Source organism: Vidua chalybeata, chromosome 10 (genome assembly GCF_026979565.1).
Source record: "Vidua chalybeata isolate OUT-0048 chromosome 10, bVidCha1 merged haplotype, whole genome shotgun sequence".
Lineage (NCBI taxonomy): Eukaryota > Metazoa > Chordata > Aves > Passeriformes > Viduidae > Vidua > Vidua chalybeata.
This window is the reverse complement of record NC_071539.1, coordinates 17,665,574-17,682,380: the sequence shown is the minus strand read 5'-3', so window position 1 is coordinate 17,682,380 and position 16,807 is coordinate 17,665,574. Positions and strand designations below refer to the sequence as shown.

Sequence of the window (16,807 nt, the reverse complement as noted above, 5' to 3'; positions counted from 1 at the left end):
CACCACACGCAGCAAGGGAGGTATACACGATGCCTTTCCCTGCACCACGTGTTAAAATTCTACAGAAAAAAATTGTAACCTCCATCTATAACACTACACCATAAAGATTTGATGACTGCTCACTTAAAGTATCACTCCTTAGCTAGTAGTTTTTTGGAAGTATCTCTTCTATGCAAATACCGATAATTTAATTCAGCGTTCACTCACACAACAGCAACTGTTCACCATCTGCAGTGGAATTACTTGATTTATTCCTTGGTAAATGGAATTCCAGATATTTTTTGTTTTTTCAAAATCTGTCCTTTTCAGGATTTCATTGTGAAACAGTGTATTTTGCTTCCCATTTTCTTTAGCTGAATAATTTCCACTTCCTGTTTTTCTTTTAAAACACCTTCCTTCTGAAAAGAACTTATTTTGCTGTTCGTGAAACCAGCTGAGTCCTGACTTCCAGCTAGTTCTGTGCAAGTTTTTTCCCAGCACTCAGCCTGACAGGAGAGGCTGAGTAGGTGTCAGAGTATTTACTGGGGCACAGATTCCCCCACCTCACACTCTGACCCTTCAGCACTTCACAGCAGATCAAACAGCCAGCCCTTAGGTCAAAATGAAAAGGAAGTCCTGCCACACCATCTTCAATAAAAACGGATTTTCTGTGGAAACATTCCCTGCTACTCTGCTAGCCAGGTTTCTATGAAGCCTGTCCGTACTCATCTCCATCCTCCCTAGGACAGTTAAAAATAGAGATGAAAAATAGTTTTAAGTACAATTTGGTTACACCAAGTATGGTTGGTGCTACTGCCTGGCAGGGGGTAGGTGGGTTACATTTTTAACAAAGTGCAGAGTAATTTTGCCAAAAGAGCTGTGGTTGCTATTGCTTTTCCAGCTAGTACGTGGAAGAGATTCCAATTATATTGGCTTGAACAGTCCTGCTCACTTAAGTAAGGTGAATAAGATTTGACAGGGGCTGAATAAGCTGTCTACTTGCAGAATTGTCAGCCACAGACAGTTTATTCCTCATACTATTCAAACCACAGCCATCTATGTGACAATATATCTGATAAAGAAATTACTACATAGTCATTTTTAAATCAGACATCCAACATGAGGCATATCATAAATATAAAAATCCTTAAGACTAGTCCTTATATGGGCTTGTGCATGATATAAACGTTGATCATGTTTGGCAGAAAGTCTACAACCAGGAAAATATCTGTTTAAAAAAATCAAAAGGTAGCATGGATTTTGCTGTGTTCACCACAGCTCTCTATGGAAACAAAAAAGTTGAGTTCATGGACTTTGAGGAAATTTGTATCTAAAATGCTTTCAAAGAGTGTTAGCTCTTACTCTGGGACAAAATGTCTTCTAAAGTAGCTGAGTACTTGCAAAGCATGCATGGACTGATATTTTAGTCCGCAATAACCAGATAGAATGGAAGCAGAGTGTATTTAAGAAAAGGAATAAGGAAAAAAAGATATAAAATTTTTCTCTTATCCTTTACTTTGCTGTTTTTCATAACAGCAGAGATCTACCCACTCACCTAAAAATTAATGCAACACCAAGAGAGGCTTTCTGGTTTCACCAGGCTTCTTACTGCTGTTTGTGAAGCTAAATTTCTGTGTCTGGTGGATGCAGTGGGACCTGGGTCTAACACTCCCATACCTCACAATTCGGATGAAAACTCGTATCATAATAACAAGAAAGCACATCCAGATTGCACAGCCTCTTCTACTGAGGATGTGGTGGGACACATGTTGCTATCTCTGAAATAAATATAGCTTTCTGCTATGGAATAAAGAACTGATTGTTCTCAAGGGCTCTTGCTTGTTTTTCTGCGCAGCCTCGTCAGTCCAACTTCCCTTTTTTTGGGAGAAGGGACAGCACAACCATTCTAGCTGAGACAAGTAGGGGCCATAAAATCCAAACTGAAGAAAATGACCAAACAAATGTTGCAATTCGTTTGTGTCCCCTATATTCTGAGAGCTCAGTCTGGAGAATGGGCTGTTTTCTCAAGCTCCCTTTCTTTTATTGGCAGCCCTGGACTATTTATCTCCTATGTGATTTGGTATACGAAGACAACTTTTTTTTCCCCTTTAGGCTACACTCATCAAAAAGATTACATGCAATAAAAATGCTTTTAGTAAAATTCAGTTAAGTACATTGTATTTTACCTGCTACAATAGTAACATTTCAATGTGCTGTATACTAAAAATAAAGTGATTAAAATAAAATCAAATCCAGTAATGCTAAAGGAAAAAAAACCGCAAAACTGTAAGAGAATACAGTGTATACATCCAACAGACCATGCAAAATAAGGATTCCATTCAAATTTCACATCTCATTAAAGACAATTTGGCCATTAATCCATACGGGTTTAGGAGGAAAGAAGGATTTTCCAAGACAGATAAACTGAAATGATCCTCCTTTGATCTCCGAGGTTAAGAATCAGCAACAATGGAAGATGAACAACAAGGGGCAGAACCACTGGCCTTTTTATGTGCCACAATGGCATCAGCAAACAACTACTTAATCAATATTTGGCCAGGGACACTGAAAACTTTCTTTTCAAATTTTAATTCCTAGTTGTAAAACAACTGTAGGGCAACCAGCAAGATAAGACATTAAACTGACTGCTTAATTGCCTTTTACTGTCTTACTAGTTATATATGCACATTCTTAATAGTTTGTGAATCTTTATTTACTAGGATGAATAAATGACCTGTCAACAATTACATCAAACTCCCCTAACTAAATAATCTCAGCACATGACACACTTTAACTCTAATGTGTCCTCAGTGAGTTTTAATTTCATTACAATTCACTTTTTTCTAGGCAGAGTGATTTAAACTGAATTAGTTTAACAGCATGGGGCAGGAGTACTCCAGGGCAAGTAAAGTAAAATGCCACATTCACACTAGGCTAAACAAGGTCTTGCGGTGAATTACATTACTGTACATCATTTTTATTAGCCAGAAAGCTCAGCGTTCAGGGACCACTTGGAAGTATCCTGCATTTTTATTTCTATATTTTGTTCTTTCTCTGGCCACATATGTTTGCTACATAGGATTTAAAGTGACATTTACATGGAGAAATTCACATTGACTGGCGTGCTCTGATTTATTGCTTTGTGTTTCACTCAATTTCTTCTTAAATTAACCAGAGACCACTTTGTAGTTCTGCTTCATTTCCCAATGCAGTTTTATTACACAGCTCTGGGGACTCATGATAATTTATCACTATCAGCTTTATTGGCTTCCCTCTCCTAAACCCTGTTCCAACCCTTATCAATAAGTAAACCCAAACCAAACTAAACGTTCCCCAAATAAGTGTTAGATAAAAGTGTTGTATTTGCATGATATAACAGAGAATCACTATTCAAACTCAGTCACGGGAAATTATTTGTTTTAAGAATGTTATCAGTATTAGCTTTTACTTACAGCATTAATTGCTAATTAGCTTTTTATCTAATTAAAACCTCTGTCTGTCTTCTGATTCCACTGCTACCTCTGTGTAAACTGAGACACAAATACCCTTGCCCTCAGTGAGAGTTTTGCCAGAGTTTCACGCGGGATTAAAGTCACACTCCTGTGACTTGTGGGTACTCTTTACTAACAGAATAGAACAAATTTGGGCCCCATTCCTGCCTGCCCCAGCCCACGTGAGCAGCGTTACACACATGAATAGGCTCTTTGAGTGGGACTCCTCGGGACCATCGCCGTTGCTGCATCTGCAGGGCTGAAGAGAAATCGAGTAAACCCCTATTACATCCCAAACCTGAGGATTTCCCCAGGAGCTGCAGTTCCTCAGCACATTACAGAGCTAGTTCCAAGAAAAGCCTGATGTCTATTATGGTAAATTCCTACTGACATCACAGATCCTGCAATCATAGGAGAATCTGGAATGCCAAATACATAAAGCACTTTCTCAGAAGAAGTCCTAGCCACACCGAAGTCAGCCAATTGTTTCCTGCCTCTGCCTTTCTGGAATGACACCCTTTTAGTCTAATAGATGAAGATTTTCAAAGCAACCAAATAAGGTGCTAACTTGGGTACAAATTCAAGCTAATCGACTGCTTTGTGTGAAGCAATCCTGACATTTGCTGAAATAACATTCAGCTTTGTTCTAGATAGATGCAATTAGAAAAACTGGAAAGGATGCCCACAGCAATTCTGCTTGAACAGGCGCTGACTCTTAAGTTGAAGAAAGCGTCCCTAAGATGGCAAAACATTCAAAGCCACTAATAAAATCATGATTTCAAGCCAAGGATATGATGTGTATATATATTACTTCAGAGAGTCGCTTCTAGATTAACACCCTTTCTTCCCACAGCTGGAAATATTACTGGTGCTTTTGTCAGACGATTAGCCTGCAGTTAGTCTGACAATTAGCACTCTCCTCAAAATCCCACACTTCAAGACAGGAGGGAATGGGCTGCTCTCGGCAGCCCTGGAAGAGCAAACTCCACTTTGAAGTCACCCTGAAATCAAACATTTAACACCTTTCTAAAAATGCTCAGCATGCTGGGACATCACACTCTCACTTGATGGTGAGGTCATTAATTGCTGAGGTCATTAGTTGTTATTATTACTATTATTATTATTTCAGAATATTTATTTGGAAGAAGAAGCCTGGCCCAGAGCCCCACAGTGATGATGGGTCAGGCAGAAGAAACAAAGCTGTGCTGGGTTAGCATGGAATCGCCTGCACCGATTTGCACCTGTGCAATACCGGGCTTTTCTGCCTGGACTCTCACTACCAAGATATGGAGGAAAGAGAAGGGGAAAAAGACAGAAAATATAGTTGGCACTGTCTCCCTTGAACCAAATTCTGGACTCACTAGGGAATTTTTCTCAATTAAGTACTATTTTCCTGTCAGCTCTGAGAGCCCCAGAAATGACACTGTTCAAGTGACACGAGTTGATTTCTTAGACCTGCTAGTGACCAAATATATCGAGTACTGCACAAAATGTCAGGCTCAAGGAGATAACTGCCTGCAGCCATAGCCATTACACCTCACTCAATAAGTGAATCTTTACCATGAGCACTGAGCAGGGGAACAAACTGTGCTTCTCAGCCCACAACAGCATTTCACACAGCACCTAAGTCCTCCTACCACTGCACCTTGGGACAGGACACTGGATCAAAACCAGGCCAACCCCTGCAACCAAATTCTAACTCAGCATCTGACTCATCCCATGCTCCAGCCACTAATCCAACAGTCTACTATGTAGAAATGAATGACTCAGACTGGTATCTGGTGCCTCCATTTTAATCTTCACCCTTAATAAAGTGTCTTTATTAGTTTAGCAATCTAAAAATAACTGGCTGCATGATACTGACCAACCGTAATCAAAACATCTGCCAGCCCATCTAGCTCGAGCTACCCTTTAGATCATGTGCCACCACTTCAAAGCCTCCTGCATCAAGTCAGTAATTGTAACATTGCATCTAAATATTTAAGCTAGGGGCTGGTAGTCGCGTGTCCCATTTACAGTCAGCATCTGTCCTCTAATTCTATTACAGTACAAAGCAAAAATGTTTCCCAAAACTCACAAACAGGAAAAGCATCACACAGCTAGAGAGGCAGCAGCAGTTTGAACTTTCAAGCTGCTGAGCGGGGCTTTTGTGCTAAGGTCCTTTTTTTTCCTACCCCCTCAAACTCCCCACATACACACACTAAAATAGGGGTGGTGCCGAAATTGTATTAATGTGAGCCTCAGGCACACAGAAAAAAAAGAAAAGAGGAAGGGGAGGGAAAGGGGGAAGGGTTTGGTCCAAGATGAAAGTAAGAAGAAAATAAAGGAGGCAATTTAGTCTGCTGTAGCCTGAATTGCTCTCAGTACAGCCAAGGGTAGAGGCTTGGGATGAGTAGGGCCCTTTTTGGACGGGTGCGCATGACTGGGGGAGGACCCGCCAGGACAGGGCCCGAGGGCCAATTCCGCTGGCTGGGAACAGAGGCCCCCTTTGAGGCCGGGAGGGGGGTCCCGGCCTCAGCCCCAGCCCCCTCCCCAGCCCACTCGCAGCGGCCCGGGGACCAGCTCTGCCCCATCATTGCAGTGCTGAAAGCCACTGGTTCCTGCCAGAAAACAACAGCTATTTTATGAAGGGGGAGTTATCGGATTAGTCAGCAAACCATGCCGCACATAACTCCCACTAAAGGTACAAGCAAGTCCCTTTTCTGTAGTGGTTATGCTAAAAATAAGCCCTGATGTGCCACATAAAGGCACAAAACTTTCTTGTGTTCTTTATTTATGGCTTGTGCCTTTAAGAAAAAAATTATCATGCGTGCAGAAATAGAGATATGCTGTTATAGAGCTATCAGCCTCCTGATACACACTCTAAACAATCCAGTTTTCTTTAAATATATACCCAGAATCAGAATTGAGGGTGACGCTGGCAGAAACACTGAAATACAGCACGTACAGGGCTGCGCATGTGGCATCTGTAAATGGTGTGAGAATCACGTGTAAGTGTCCGAGAAGAGAGGCTGAAACAGAATCACACCAGCCATACAAAAGTTTCCCTACACCCATATATGTGGCGGGAGAGATCCCAATGATTCGCTGTTTCTATCACACATTTTTAAAAAATATCATGTTTCCATTCTCTCTAATCCCACTCTGCTGTAAATACTCCCTACTAATTTTGAATTAGCTACCATTAAAATGACAACTCTTGTCCTTGTTCTTGGAAAAAATGCCACTCCTTGAGCCACCCAAAGGCCCATGGCGAGGAGGAGATTTCAGGCAGCGCCAGCAAAAGTCCAGCACTAATGTGTGCTCCCGAGCAGAAAAGCCGTCGTGAACAGCCTCAGGAGTCACTTTCTGACCTATCCCACAGCCTTCCCTGGCACCCAAGCTCCAGGATACCTCAAGCCCCCAAGAACAGAGCAACAAAAACTCCTCATATTGCACAAAACCCCGCACTTTTTTCCCCTGTTACATAGAGCGCTCAGGGCTGAGCTGGCACCCGAGGGTTTTGCTGCACAGCACATGGATACCCTTTGGACATTCCGCAAGCAACCCGAGTGTCAGAGAGGGCATCTGAGATGCATTGCCAGCAGGCACCCTCTGCCACAGCAGGCCTTGTAGCCAAGCTGGTGGGTGCTGGCAAATATGATCCTGCAGCATCAAAATCCTTAGGAGCGCTGCCAGTTATTTTAGTAACAGAACAGGATTGTTTTTGTAGATGAAGTGAAATCAAAGCTCCTCTGCTGGCAATGGAGTTGAAGCAGAACTTTTTTTTGTTGGTCAGATACAGAAAGTAGTGGTGGGTTTCTTTTATGGTTATTCTTTTCTTGTAATGGTCTCACTGGTGTGCTGTGGCTATAGTATCACACTCCATGCAGGACACGAGTAGGGCAACAAATGTTTTCTGGAGCAGCAGCGCACTCGCACCGCAGCATCCCAGCCACTCCAGTAATGAGATTAAGCAACAGCTTGCTAGTCAGGGAGGGGGAGCAGGCGTTGCTGTGGGGAAGAGCACACTCTCCCTCACACTGCCAAGCCTTCCCAGCCACTGTCACAGAACAGATGGGATTACCAAAGCTGCCATTTCCACGGAACTGTCCGGTCACATTCACGCAGCAAAAACCTGCATGCCTAGGGCAGGAGAGGGCTACACTACCCCATGTAATCAAGGGGAAAATTGCTACTGATTGAACTCAAAACAAATAAAGTTAGAAATTCACATCCACAGAAAGTGAGAGAGGGTACATCGAAGCCTCCTCCTACAACTGTGGTGGGAGGCATGAACAAGCCACTCTCGCAGCAAGACATCACCAGCCCCAGTGGCTTTCCTGAAAGAGTTCTGGAGCTCCCCTGGGCTGGTGGAAGGCAGCCATGCACCCAGACAGTGATTTATAATAAATCAGGAGCCCCACTTTAAAGGGCAGACAGTCAAAGAACAGGAAGACTGTTTCAAAGAGAAACAGAAGGATGGGTTATATTGATAACAGTATTTGTTCTCTTGCTGTTGCTACTAACCACTCTTCGTTCCATAAAGCAGTGATATTATCAAGCCTTACTATCTTCTGTTTCTAATCTCTGTCAAGAAATTGAAGAAGGCAGCAAAACTAGTTATTTAACAACTAGGACACTGAATGTAGCTATTCTTCCCTTGGTGCACATCCCTCTTGGAAAAATCCTCTGTTGAAGGAGATGCTGGAGGGAACTCTGGACCCGTCATATGGGGCAACTAGACCAGGCAATCAAATTGTGCCTTCTGGCCTTAAAATATCTAATTTTGTTAGCATCTTCTACATGTCTGTATTACACACCTCCTTGCAAACACAAACACACAGAAGATGAGGATTCCCTGAAAGTTTTCATAACAGTTGAAAACTAAGTTTTGGGAGGGTTTAGGGGTTTGTTCTAATAAAACAAGGACATGTCCTACTGTCAAAGAATGGATTTCTGTTGTCCTTGCACGGCATCAGCATCACTTGATGCCTAGAAATGCTATAAACATTTTCTCTCTAAAAACAGCTATTTTTTTCCACGTTAGAGTCCATAAAACTGCGTGGAGCATCAGCTATTAGGGGCTCATTGAATAATTCATCCCTCATTGCAAGCCCATAATGTCTTTTCTCAGCCTTTTGTGGGGCTGTTTTCTCTTCTTTTCTCCTTGAATTATAAAAAGGTTGCCTTCTTTTGTTCACATCAAGCTGCTGCTAGCTGAAGCTTTGTCTGTGCAAAGCCAAAGTGTGAGTTTCAATGGACTCCCCCCTCTTTGTTTTCCAAGTTCATCTCCAAGTGTAGATTGTGTATAGAAGGCCTTCTTTGTAAAAGCTGGAAAAGTTGTACAAATGTTTGACCAGCTCATTTGGTACTTTTGTCTCGCCTTCTCCAGTGCCTGTGCATGTGCTGGGCAGCGACTTCCACACACAGGCGGCCGGGCCGGGCCCTTGCCTGCCCCTGCACCCTGGCCCGGCCGGGAGCCAGGCATGGCTTCAACGGGAGCAGCAGCTGTCTCCCCGCAGCAGCCATTCACCTCCGCCTTGTTCAGGTTGCAACCTCCTCGCAGTCCCGGGCCAAACACCAGCACATACTCTTCCCAGCAGTTTTAAGAGCAGAAAAAACAAAACATGTGTCTCCCTGCCCTGTTCAGACTGCAGAGACTTGAGACTCCGCAGGCTTTTGCTACAACTGCCCCTTCTCTGCAGCTGCAGCCTTTCTCTTGGCTTGGGAAAGGAGCCCCTGCACGGCTGCGGTGAGGGGCTCTGTGGTGGCCCCAACCCTCCCTGCTTCCTGGGTATTGAAAGCCAAGCTAGCAGTGACTCCCATCTTTGTTCCAACCTCCACGCCATTCCTGCACACTGCAGGGTGGCTCCGCCGGGGGAGTGGGATACGATGGGATGTGGCAGCCAGGCTGGCAGGGCTCACTCGCCCTACACGTCCCGCTGCGCCGGCCCCAGGACAACCTCTGGGGGACGGGGAGTGATAGCCACCAGCACCTGGGACTGGCACTGGGCCGTCACCGGGCTCCACGGAGAGCAGGGGCAAGCAGGACTTTACCTCTTTCGCTGAGGATGCCATCAATGCTGTGCTTGGCCTTCTTGTCGCCTTCCTCCACCTCTTTTCTTTCCAGCTCAGCCTCCTCTTCCTCGCCTTTCCCAAACTTGCTCCGCAGGATGCGGCTGATGGAGCTCACTTCGGGGGAGAGTGCAGAGCTGTGACCGGCTCGTCCCCAGCAGCCCCCTGTGGCTCTCGGGCCAGCCCGGGAAGCCGAGTCCCCCATCAGTGCCACCGGCCTGTGTCCCTCGGCCACTGCCAGTCGGGACTTAGGGACGGCAGCTGCCCACTCCCGTCCCCGCGGGGGTTTCACGGAGCACCGTCCCGCACCGGACTTCAGCACGGGCACAGCGGCTGCCGAGAATCTTTCTTTCCCCCGAGTCCGCATGGCGGGTGATAAAGACCCTCAGACCCCTCACAAATACTGCTCCGGCTGCACTTGCCCCCCGCCCCATCCCGCAAACAACCCGCCGGCGCAGGGAGCTGCTCCCCATCTCCTGCTTCCCAGCTCCTCAGCTCCGGCAAGCTCCGAGCCCTCCTGCGGCAGAAGCCCGGAGGGGACGGCGGGGAAGCGTCGGGAGGAGGAGGGGAGGGGGATGCAGTTGCGATTTAATTGAAAACACCCCACCGAGAGCAGGAATCCTCCCGGGAGGAAACCACCGCGTGCTAGCGGCAGCCGCTCCGTGGGCACTTCTCCGACCCGGGGCTCCGATCCCGAGGGGACGGGGCTCACCCGGCTACCGCGCTGACCTCCCCGGGCCGCCCCCAACCCTCCAGGACACTCCGAAGCCCTCGCTCCGTACCTGACGGCACCGAGTTGCGGTCACACACCCCGTCCTTCAGCAGCTTGTCCCGGATCTCCCAGCTGAACATGCCCGCGTTTTCCCGCTTGTATTCCTCTATTTTCTTCTCAACATCCGGCGTCGTCACCTGCTTCAGTAAAGACAAGGCGAGCGGGCACAGTCTGTAGGGCCGGGGGAGCCGGGGCTGCCGCCGCCAGAGCCCCGGGGCGGTCGGAGCCGCCCGCGCCGTCGTCAGCGAGAGCCGACACCGGTCCCGCTTAGAAACGCCGGTATAAAACACCCGCAAGCGGGCAGGGTAAAGTAAGAGGGGACACAGAGGTAATAACGGGCCGCATAAAACGAACACATTCCGCGTTAAACGAAACGTCCCAGAAAATCCTCCGAGGTTACCGGGAAGGTGGGACAGAGCCTTCGGCATGGAAAACCCCGAAATAGGCAGCACAGGCTGCCGTGCGGCCGAGAAAACACCAGGTCACGACCAGCGGAGGACTCCGGGCAACGAAGCTCCAGGTCAGTAAAGTTTCGGCTGAACAAAGTTTGCAGCTCCGAAAAAAACCCAGCGTAATAAAAACGCGGAGAAGTTCGAGTACCGGCATTTTTCTTCGGTAGCCTCGTGATTTTAAAATAAATCTAAAAACCAAACAAAAGAACGATCTCTCGGCTGGCAATAGCCTTACGTTTGAGCAGCACGCTTATAAAAAATTACCTCTACTCCTAACACGGAAAGGAAAAGTTCGGGCATTGCTTCGCTACTTTAGAAGAATCAAAGAAGGACGGAGCGGGGGGGAATCTAGCAACAACTTCCAATAAAAACTCAAGTCTTTACTTTACTTTAGTGGGAAAGAAAAGCTAGAGAAGGAGAAGCCTAATCTAGGGAAAAATTTCGTCTCCGTTATTGTTAGCGCAAACTTTTTGGTGGCGTAGCTATAAATACTCGCAGCTCTAGAGCAGAGAGAGAAAGTAAACAGAGCAGGAGAAGGAGCGGTAAAGAGACCGACAGAAATACAGGTTGTTTTGCTGCGCTTTCAACGAAAGCGGGGAGGGCCCGATCCAGCCGTGCTGGGTCAGCTCCACCACCAGACCGATCGCGCCCCGGTCCGTCCCGCAGCCCCGAGCCCGCCTGCGCTCCTGCGGGAAAAATGAGCGTGGGGCACGCGGGGCTCTGGGAAGCCAAGCGCTCAGAAAAAAAAAAAGCCCCTTTCGTCCTATTTTCGTTCGGGACTTTTTTTTTTTTTTTTTTAATAGCATTTCCTTAATTAAAAGTATATTATCGCCAAGAACTCTAACAATATTTTCTAAAACCTCGGGAAGTTGGAGAGCAACAGGCTTGGACACGGCGGGGGTGCTGTGTCCCATAAATGTCTGCGTTTACCCCCGGTCTCGCACGGTCCCCCCGGCCCTCCTGGGTGCCGTCCCGACTGTTAACCCCGGTGCCGACCAGCCTGGGCGGAACTCGCTCCCCGCCACCGCGACCGGGATTTGCCCGGTTCCTGGCGGGCGAGAGAGGCTCACCTTGGGCTTGCTGCCGCCGATGGCCCCCGGCCGGATGGAGCCCGTCTCCTGGTACCTGCAGAGAATTTTGGAGACGCAGCCGTGGGACACTCGCAGCTGGCGGGAGATGACACAGGGCCTTATGCCATGGTGGGCCATCTCCACTATCTTGTGCCGGATATGGTTGGGTAAAGGCCTGCCATTGATAAACACTCCTCCGAGCTGATTGACTCTGCCCTGGCCTAGAGGGGTAGAGACTAGAAAAGGAGGGAAGGGAGGCAGGGGGGTAAATGGCGTTAACGTCTCCTTCGGATCCTGCTGCGTCTTTTTTCTTTTTTGTTGTTGTTGTTACTGTTTTTTTATCGTTTCTTTTCTATAAAGCAACTCACCCCCGCCCGCCCCGCCGCGCGCCCGGGGCCCGCAGCTCCCGCGGAGACCCCGCCGCCGGCCCGGCGGGCAGGGGAGGGAGGCGGCCATGGCTTCACCTGTTGCACTCAGCCGGAGCCGGCTTTCAGAGCCCGCCTGGCTCCGGCGGAGAACGGGGAAGCGGTGCGGGAAGGCCGCAGTGTCCCCGGCGGCGCAGGGGCTGGCCCGGCTCGGCCGCCCCGGGAGCGGCGGTGGGAGCCGCGGCAGCCGCCCGTCCTCCCTCGGGCACGGGCCTGGTTAGTCCCCAGCACTGCGGGGCCCACGCACCGCCTCTACCTTGATTAAGAGCGGCCACTCGCAGCGGCTCGGTGCCGACCCACGGTTCTAAACTTCCTTTCGATTCGCATTGCTTTTGGTCGAATTGATTTTTTTTTCCTAACTTTATCCCCAACTTTGGGCTCCCCAAATTACTACCCTTCACTCCACTAAGAGAACCGGGGCCGGCTGCGCTGCCGACCTCCCGCTCGGCTCCTCCTGTTCGCGGGACGGGCCGTTCGCAGGGTGTGGAGCCGCCCGAGCCGTGCCCGTCCTGGGACAAACCCTGCTCTGACAACCCAGGGGGGAAGCCGGCTGGCTGTCCTGCAGGACTCCGTGCGCCAGTTCTGGGGGGCCGCTTTGTTCCGGCGTCCCGACACGGAATGATTTTCCCTTTCCCGACCGGGAGCAGCATAGGCGCGGCCTTACCTTCTAGCGGAAACCCGCTGCGGGGATAGTTCTGCCCGGCCCCGGGGCGCATCATCCTGGGGACAGCTCCGGCCAGAGTTGTCATCGCAGCGGCAGCGGCCGGCAGGGTTATATCCAGGTGAGGGCTGATCTAGGGGAGACCCGCGCTGTCAGCGGGCCCCGCCGAATCAGAAGCGGTCCCGGAGGGGGTGGGGGATGCCGCCGAGGGGCGGGGAGGAGGCAGCTCCGCCGCTGCCCCTTTGTCAGTGACCCGCGCTGCCCCGCACCGGGAGGGCAGGGGCCGGGCCGGAGCCCCGCCGGGCGGCGCGGCTGAGCGCGGGGAGGGCGGGCGGGCGGGGGGCGGCGGTGTCCCCGGTGCGGCGGGGAGCGGCGGCCGCGGGGCCGGGAGCATTTATCGGCTCCGTGCCCGGCGCGGCTCGGCGGCGGCGCCGCCGCGATTGGCCACCGCCGTCCGGCCCGGCCGCGCCGCCCCCGCTGATTGGGCGAGCGGGCGGCTCCCGCGCATCGCCCCGGCCGGCGCGACGGCGGCGCGACCGGACCGGCACCGCACGGCTCGGCACCGCACGGCAGGACACGGCACGGCCCCGCGCTGACCCCGCGGGCAGAGCCGCGCTGGACACTTTCCCCGCAAGCAGAGGGCGGCCGGCGATGGCGATCTACTCGGCACCCCGACGGCCGCCCCAGCCCCGGGAGAGAAGCACCAACCGGGCCGGCCTGGACATCGCGCCCCTTAGGACCCCGTGTCACTGCGGGACTATGCGGGACAGCCCCCGCCTGCCTTCCACGAAGCGGTTTTTTTTTTCCTGGCTCTGCTCCCCGAGCACCAGCGGAGGGGTGGGGGCAACAACCTTTTTCATTTTAAGAAAAAATGCTTCTTCCTTCATTCTTTCCTTTTACTTATTTACTTTGAGCTGATATCTCTCTGCGTACAGAAGAAACATCTCTGGAACAAACAGTGCTCACGGTTTTGAGAGCAAGAGCTACCAATGAGATCTCCGTGGGGATGTCTGCTTTTAAAACCGATGGGACAAGGGTGTCCCTGCGTTTCACGCGTGTGCGTGAGCGTTTATATGTGTATGAGTGCGAGGCGGTGCATGTTAAAGTCTTACTAACAAGCGTTTGTTCCCAGGAATTTATTGTAGTATTCAAACTAAACTGCTGGAAAAATAAAAGAGGTAAAGTCTGCCTCGGAGCTGGAGTGCCCACAGCAGGATATGACGCCAGGAGTGTTGTAAAGACTGTCTGTCCTTAGAGAAGGTACCATTGTGCACGGCCTTTTATTTATAACTTGGTAAGTGCCAGCAAACTCGCCTCCTTTACACTCCGAAGTGCCAGCCCGGCTTTCCACAGGGCTCTTTATTTGCAATCGTCTATTCAGGAACTGTCACTCCCGAGCTTCAAGTTATTCAAGACCTTAATCAATCAAAAGGATGAGAATCGCTCAGGTTTCCTCCTTTGAAATGAAGGGGAAAAATGTTTTCTGGGCTCCCAGTCCGCGTTCCCTTTACGAGCAGGACGATCGTTGCTGGGCCGGGGCCGGCCCCAGGGTGGGCGGGGGTTCGCGTTATTTAGGCAGAAATCCGGAGCCTTAATAATAAGTGAACCGGCCGTCGAGGGACCGGCAGCAGCACGGCGCGGCCCCCGAGGAAACTCGGAGTTTTCGTCGGGCTCCGCTCCGCAGTGGGGGGCGAGGGGTCGGCAGAAGAACCGGCACCCACTGCACGCCTGGGTGCCTCTGTCCCGTGGTCCCTCTCTCTCCGGCCCCACGCGCTGGCCACCAAACCGAGCGGTTTCCCTCGCTTTCAAATGCACACAAACAGATCCAAATACCGGGTGCTGCCCGGGCACGCTCCCGCGCCCCAAGGAAGAGTCTGGCAGGAAAAGTTCACACTCAGTGAAAGTCAGCGTGTATTTCACAAAGCGTTTGTGCTCTACAAGCACGCCGCTGGCCGGAGCTCTGGGAAACCCGTTAGCGAGCCCTATGGAAAGCCAGTCCCGTGAGAGCCGGGCCGAGCCGGGCCGTGGAGCGCCTGCGGCAGCCGGGGAGCGCCCGGGCCCGCGGCCCGGCAGGGCCGGGGCGGCAGAGCCGTGCGGCCCGAGCCGTCGTTCCACAAACCACACCGCGCCGCTCGCCACGCGCCTTTTACTGGAGGGAGGAAGTCGGTAGAAGTGTTATTTAAAAAGAGAGATTAAACTCCTTAGGGTTTAATTCTCGCTTGGGAACCCCGCGGCGGGGAGCAGAGCTGCACGAAGTGCACCCGGCGCTAACAGCATCCCCGTGGCCACCTCACTCCCCACCGGTACCACTGAGGCTCCGAGCATGGGAGCAGAAACCCTTCCCAGCCATCGCGACGGGTGCCATTGTGATGCTGTGGGCAGTAATCCTCGTCCAAGAGAGGAGGAGTGCGAACTGGGACTGTCTCGATCCCCTCACCCGTGGAGGAGGAGGAGCGGAGCCCCTCATCCCAGCAGGAGAGCCAGCCTGGGCAGTGTTTTTCAGCTGCTTCCCCCCTCCTTTAACGACGCGCTTTCGTGTGAGTGCCGCGTGTTTCTGCGCGGAGCCGGTGTCACGCCCGGGGCCCATCCCGTGCTGGCCCTGCCACAAACGGGGAGCTCCGGAGCCGTCGCTGCTCCCGGCGATTGTAGCCAGCCGGGGGTCGGGGTTGGAGCAGGGGTCTGGACGCTTCCCCCGACACGGCTGGCGGCTCCCACAGCTCCAGTTCCCCGTTCCGCGCCCGGCCCCGTGGGGCTGCCCTGGCCCCCGCCACCCCAGCGCGCCCCTGCAGCCCCAGGGCGCTTCCCCAGGACAGGCTCGGGGCCGGGCTCGCGTGGACGGCAGGGGAAAGCCGTGTGAAACCCACCTAGTCTCGCCCTCGCCGTCCTGCGCTACCGGACACCGAGTGCCCCGCGATGAAACAGCCTCATCTTCCCGCACGGGAACTGTGAAAAATTCAAGGCAAAAAGATTAGGCACGAATGCCTGGCCCCGCTCCTCCCTCCCCTCCTCGCCCCCACCCCCATATTACAGTCCTTTAGGCCAGCAGAGATGATTTCACGGTTTTCCAGTGGAAATAGCTAAAAACGCTCCTGCTAATTACAGAGCTCTTCCAGGCCAGGTGCACTTTTAATTGGATTAGTAAGTGCTCTATATTAAACCTGCAGCACATCAAATGGACAGTGAAAATTAGAGCTATTAAGAACACAGGCAATAATTTCTGAGCGATAAACAGTGTTGGTCTCCCCTCTATTAGAAATAAATCAATTACACTGTTTCCGGTTTGGTGCGCACAAATTCATTTCTCATACGGGTTTGGAAGCGAAGTCTCCGGCTATTTCCAAGGGAGGTGGAGAGGGTACTACACAGTTTGATACATAGAAACATGTGCTTGGAGAAAGGAAAGGAAAGGAAAGGAAAGGAAAGGAAAGGAAAGGAAAGGAAAGGAAAGGAAAGGAAAGGAAAGGAAAGGAAAGGAAAGGAAAGGAAAGGAAAGGAAAGGAAAGGAAAGGAAAGGAAAGGAAAGGAAAGGAAAGGAAAGGAAAGGAAAGGAAAGGAAAGGAAAGGAAAGGAAAGGAAAGGAAAGGAAAGGAAAGGAAAGGAAAGGAAAGGAAAGGAAAGGAAAGGAAAGGAAAGGAAAGGAAAGGAAAGGAAAGGAAAGGAAAGGAAAGGAAAGGAAAGGAGGGAGAAGGAAAGAGAATGCGGAGGAAGGAGTAGGAGAGAAAGAGAGAAAAAGAGAGATAGAGAAAGAAAGAAAGAAAACCGAAAAACACCAACACAAAAAAAAAAAAAAAAACTCTAAGAACGAAGGAAGTCAAGACTGGCATAACTATTGAGTATGGACGCCTGTAACTGCTATTTCGTACTCCACGCTGTCCTTGCCGTAAACTCCTAAAAAAGAAA

The 16,807-nt window shown here is 50.6% G+C and overlaps 1 protein-coding gene across 7 annotated transcripts in view; it reads right to left on the bottom strand.

The window, feature by feature from the left end:
* The window catches only part of PAX3 (paired box 3), a 79,082-nt gene extending 63,238 nt beyond the window's left edge, over positions 1 to 15,844 (bottom strand). Inside the window, exons 1-5 of one of the 7 annotated variants that reach the window (XM_053951468.1) lie at positions 15,772 to 15,844; positions 12,911 to 13,040; positions 11,822 to 12,057; positions 10,310 to 10,439; positions 9,510 to 9,644 (exon numbers count right to left, since the gene is read on the bottom strand). In XM_053951468.1, the coding sequence (XP_053807443.1) occupies positions 9,510 to 9,644; positions 10,310 to 10,439; positions 11,822 to 12,057; positions 12,911 to 12,995 (586 nt within the window). In that variant the 5' untranslated portion in view covers positions 12,996 to 13,040; positions 15,772 to 15,844. Of the gene's footprint in view, positions 1 to 9,509; positions 9,645 to 10,309; positions 10,440 to 11,821; positions 12,058 to 12,910; positions 13,178 to 15,771 lie in introns of those variants that run through there. The other 6 variants (XM_053951473.1, XM_053951472.1, XM_053951470.1 and 3 more) reach the window with 6 other exon arrangements.
* Between the last annotated feature and the right edge of the window lie 963 nt (positions 15,845 to 16,807).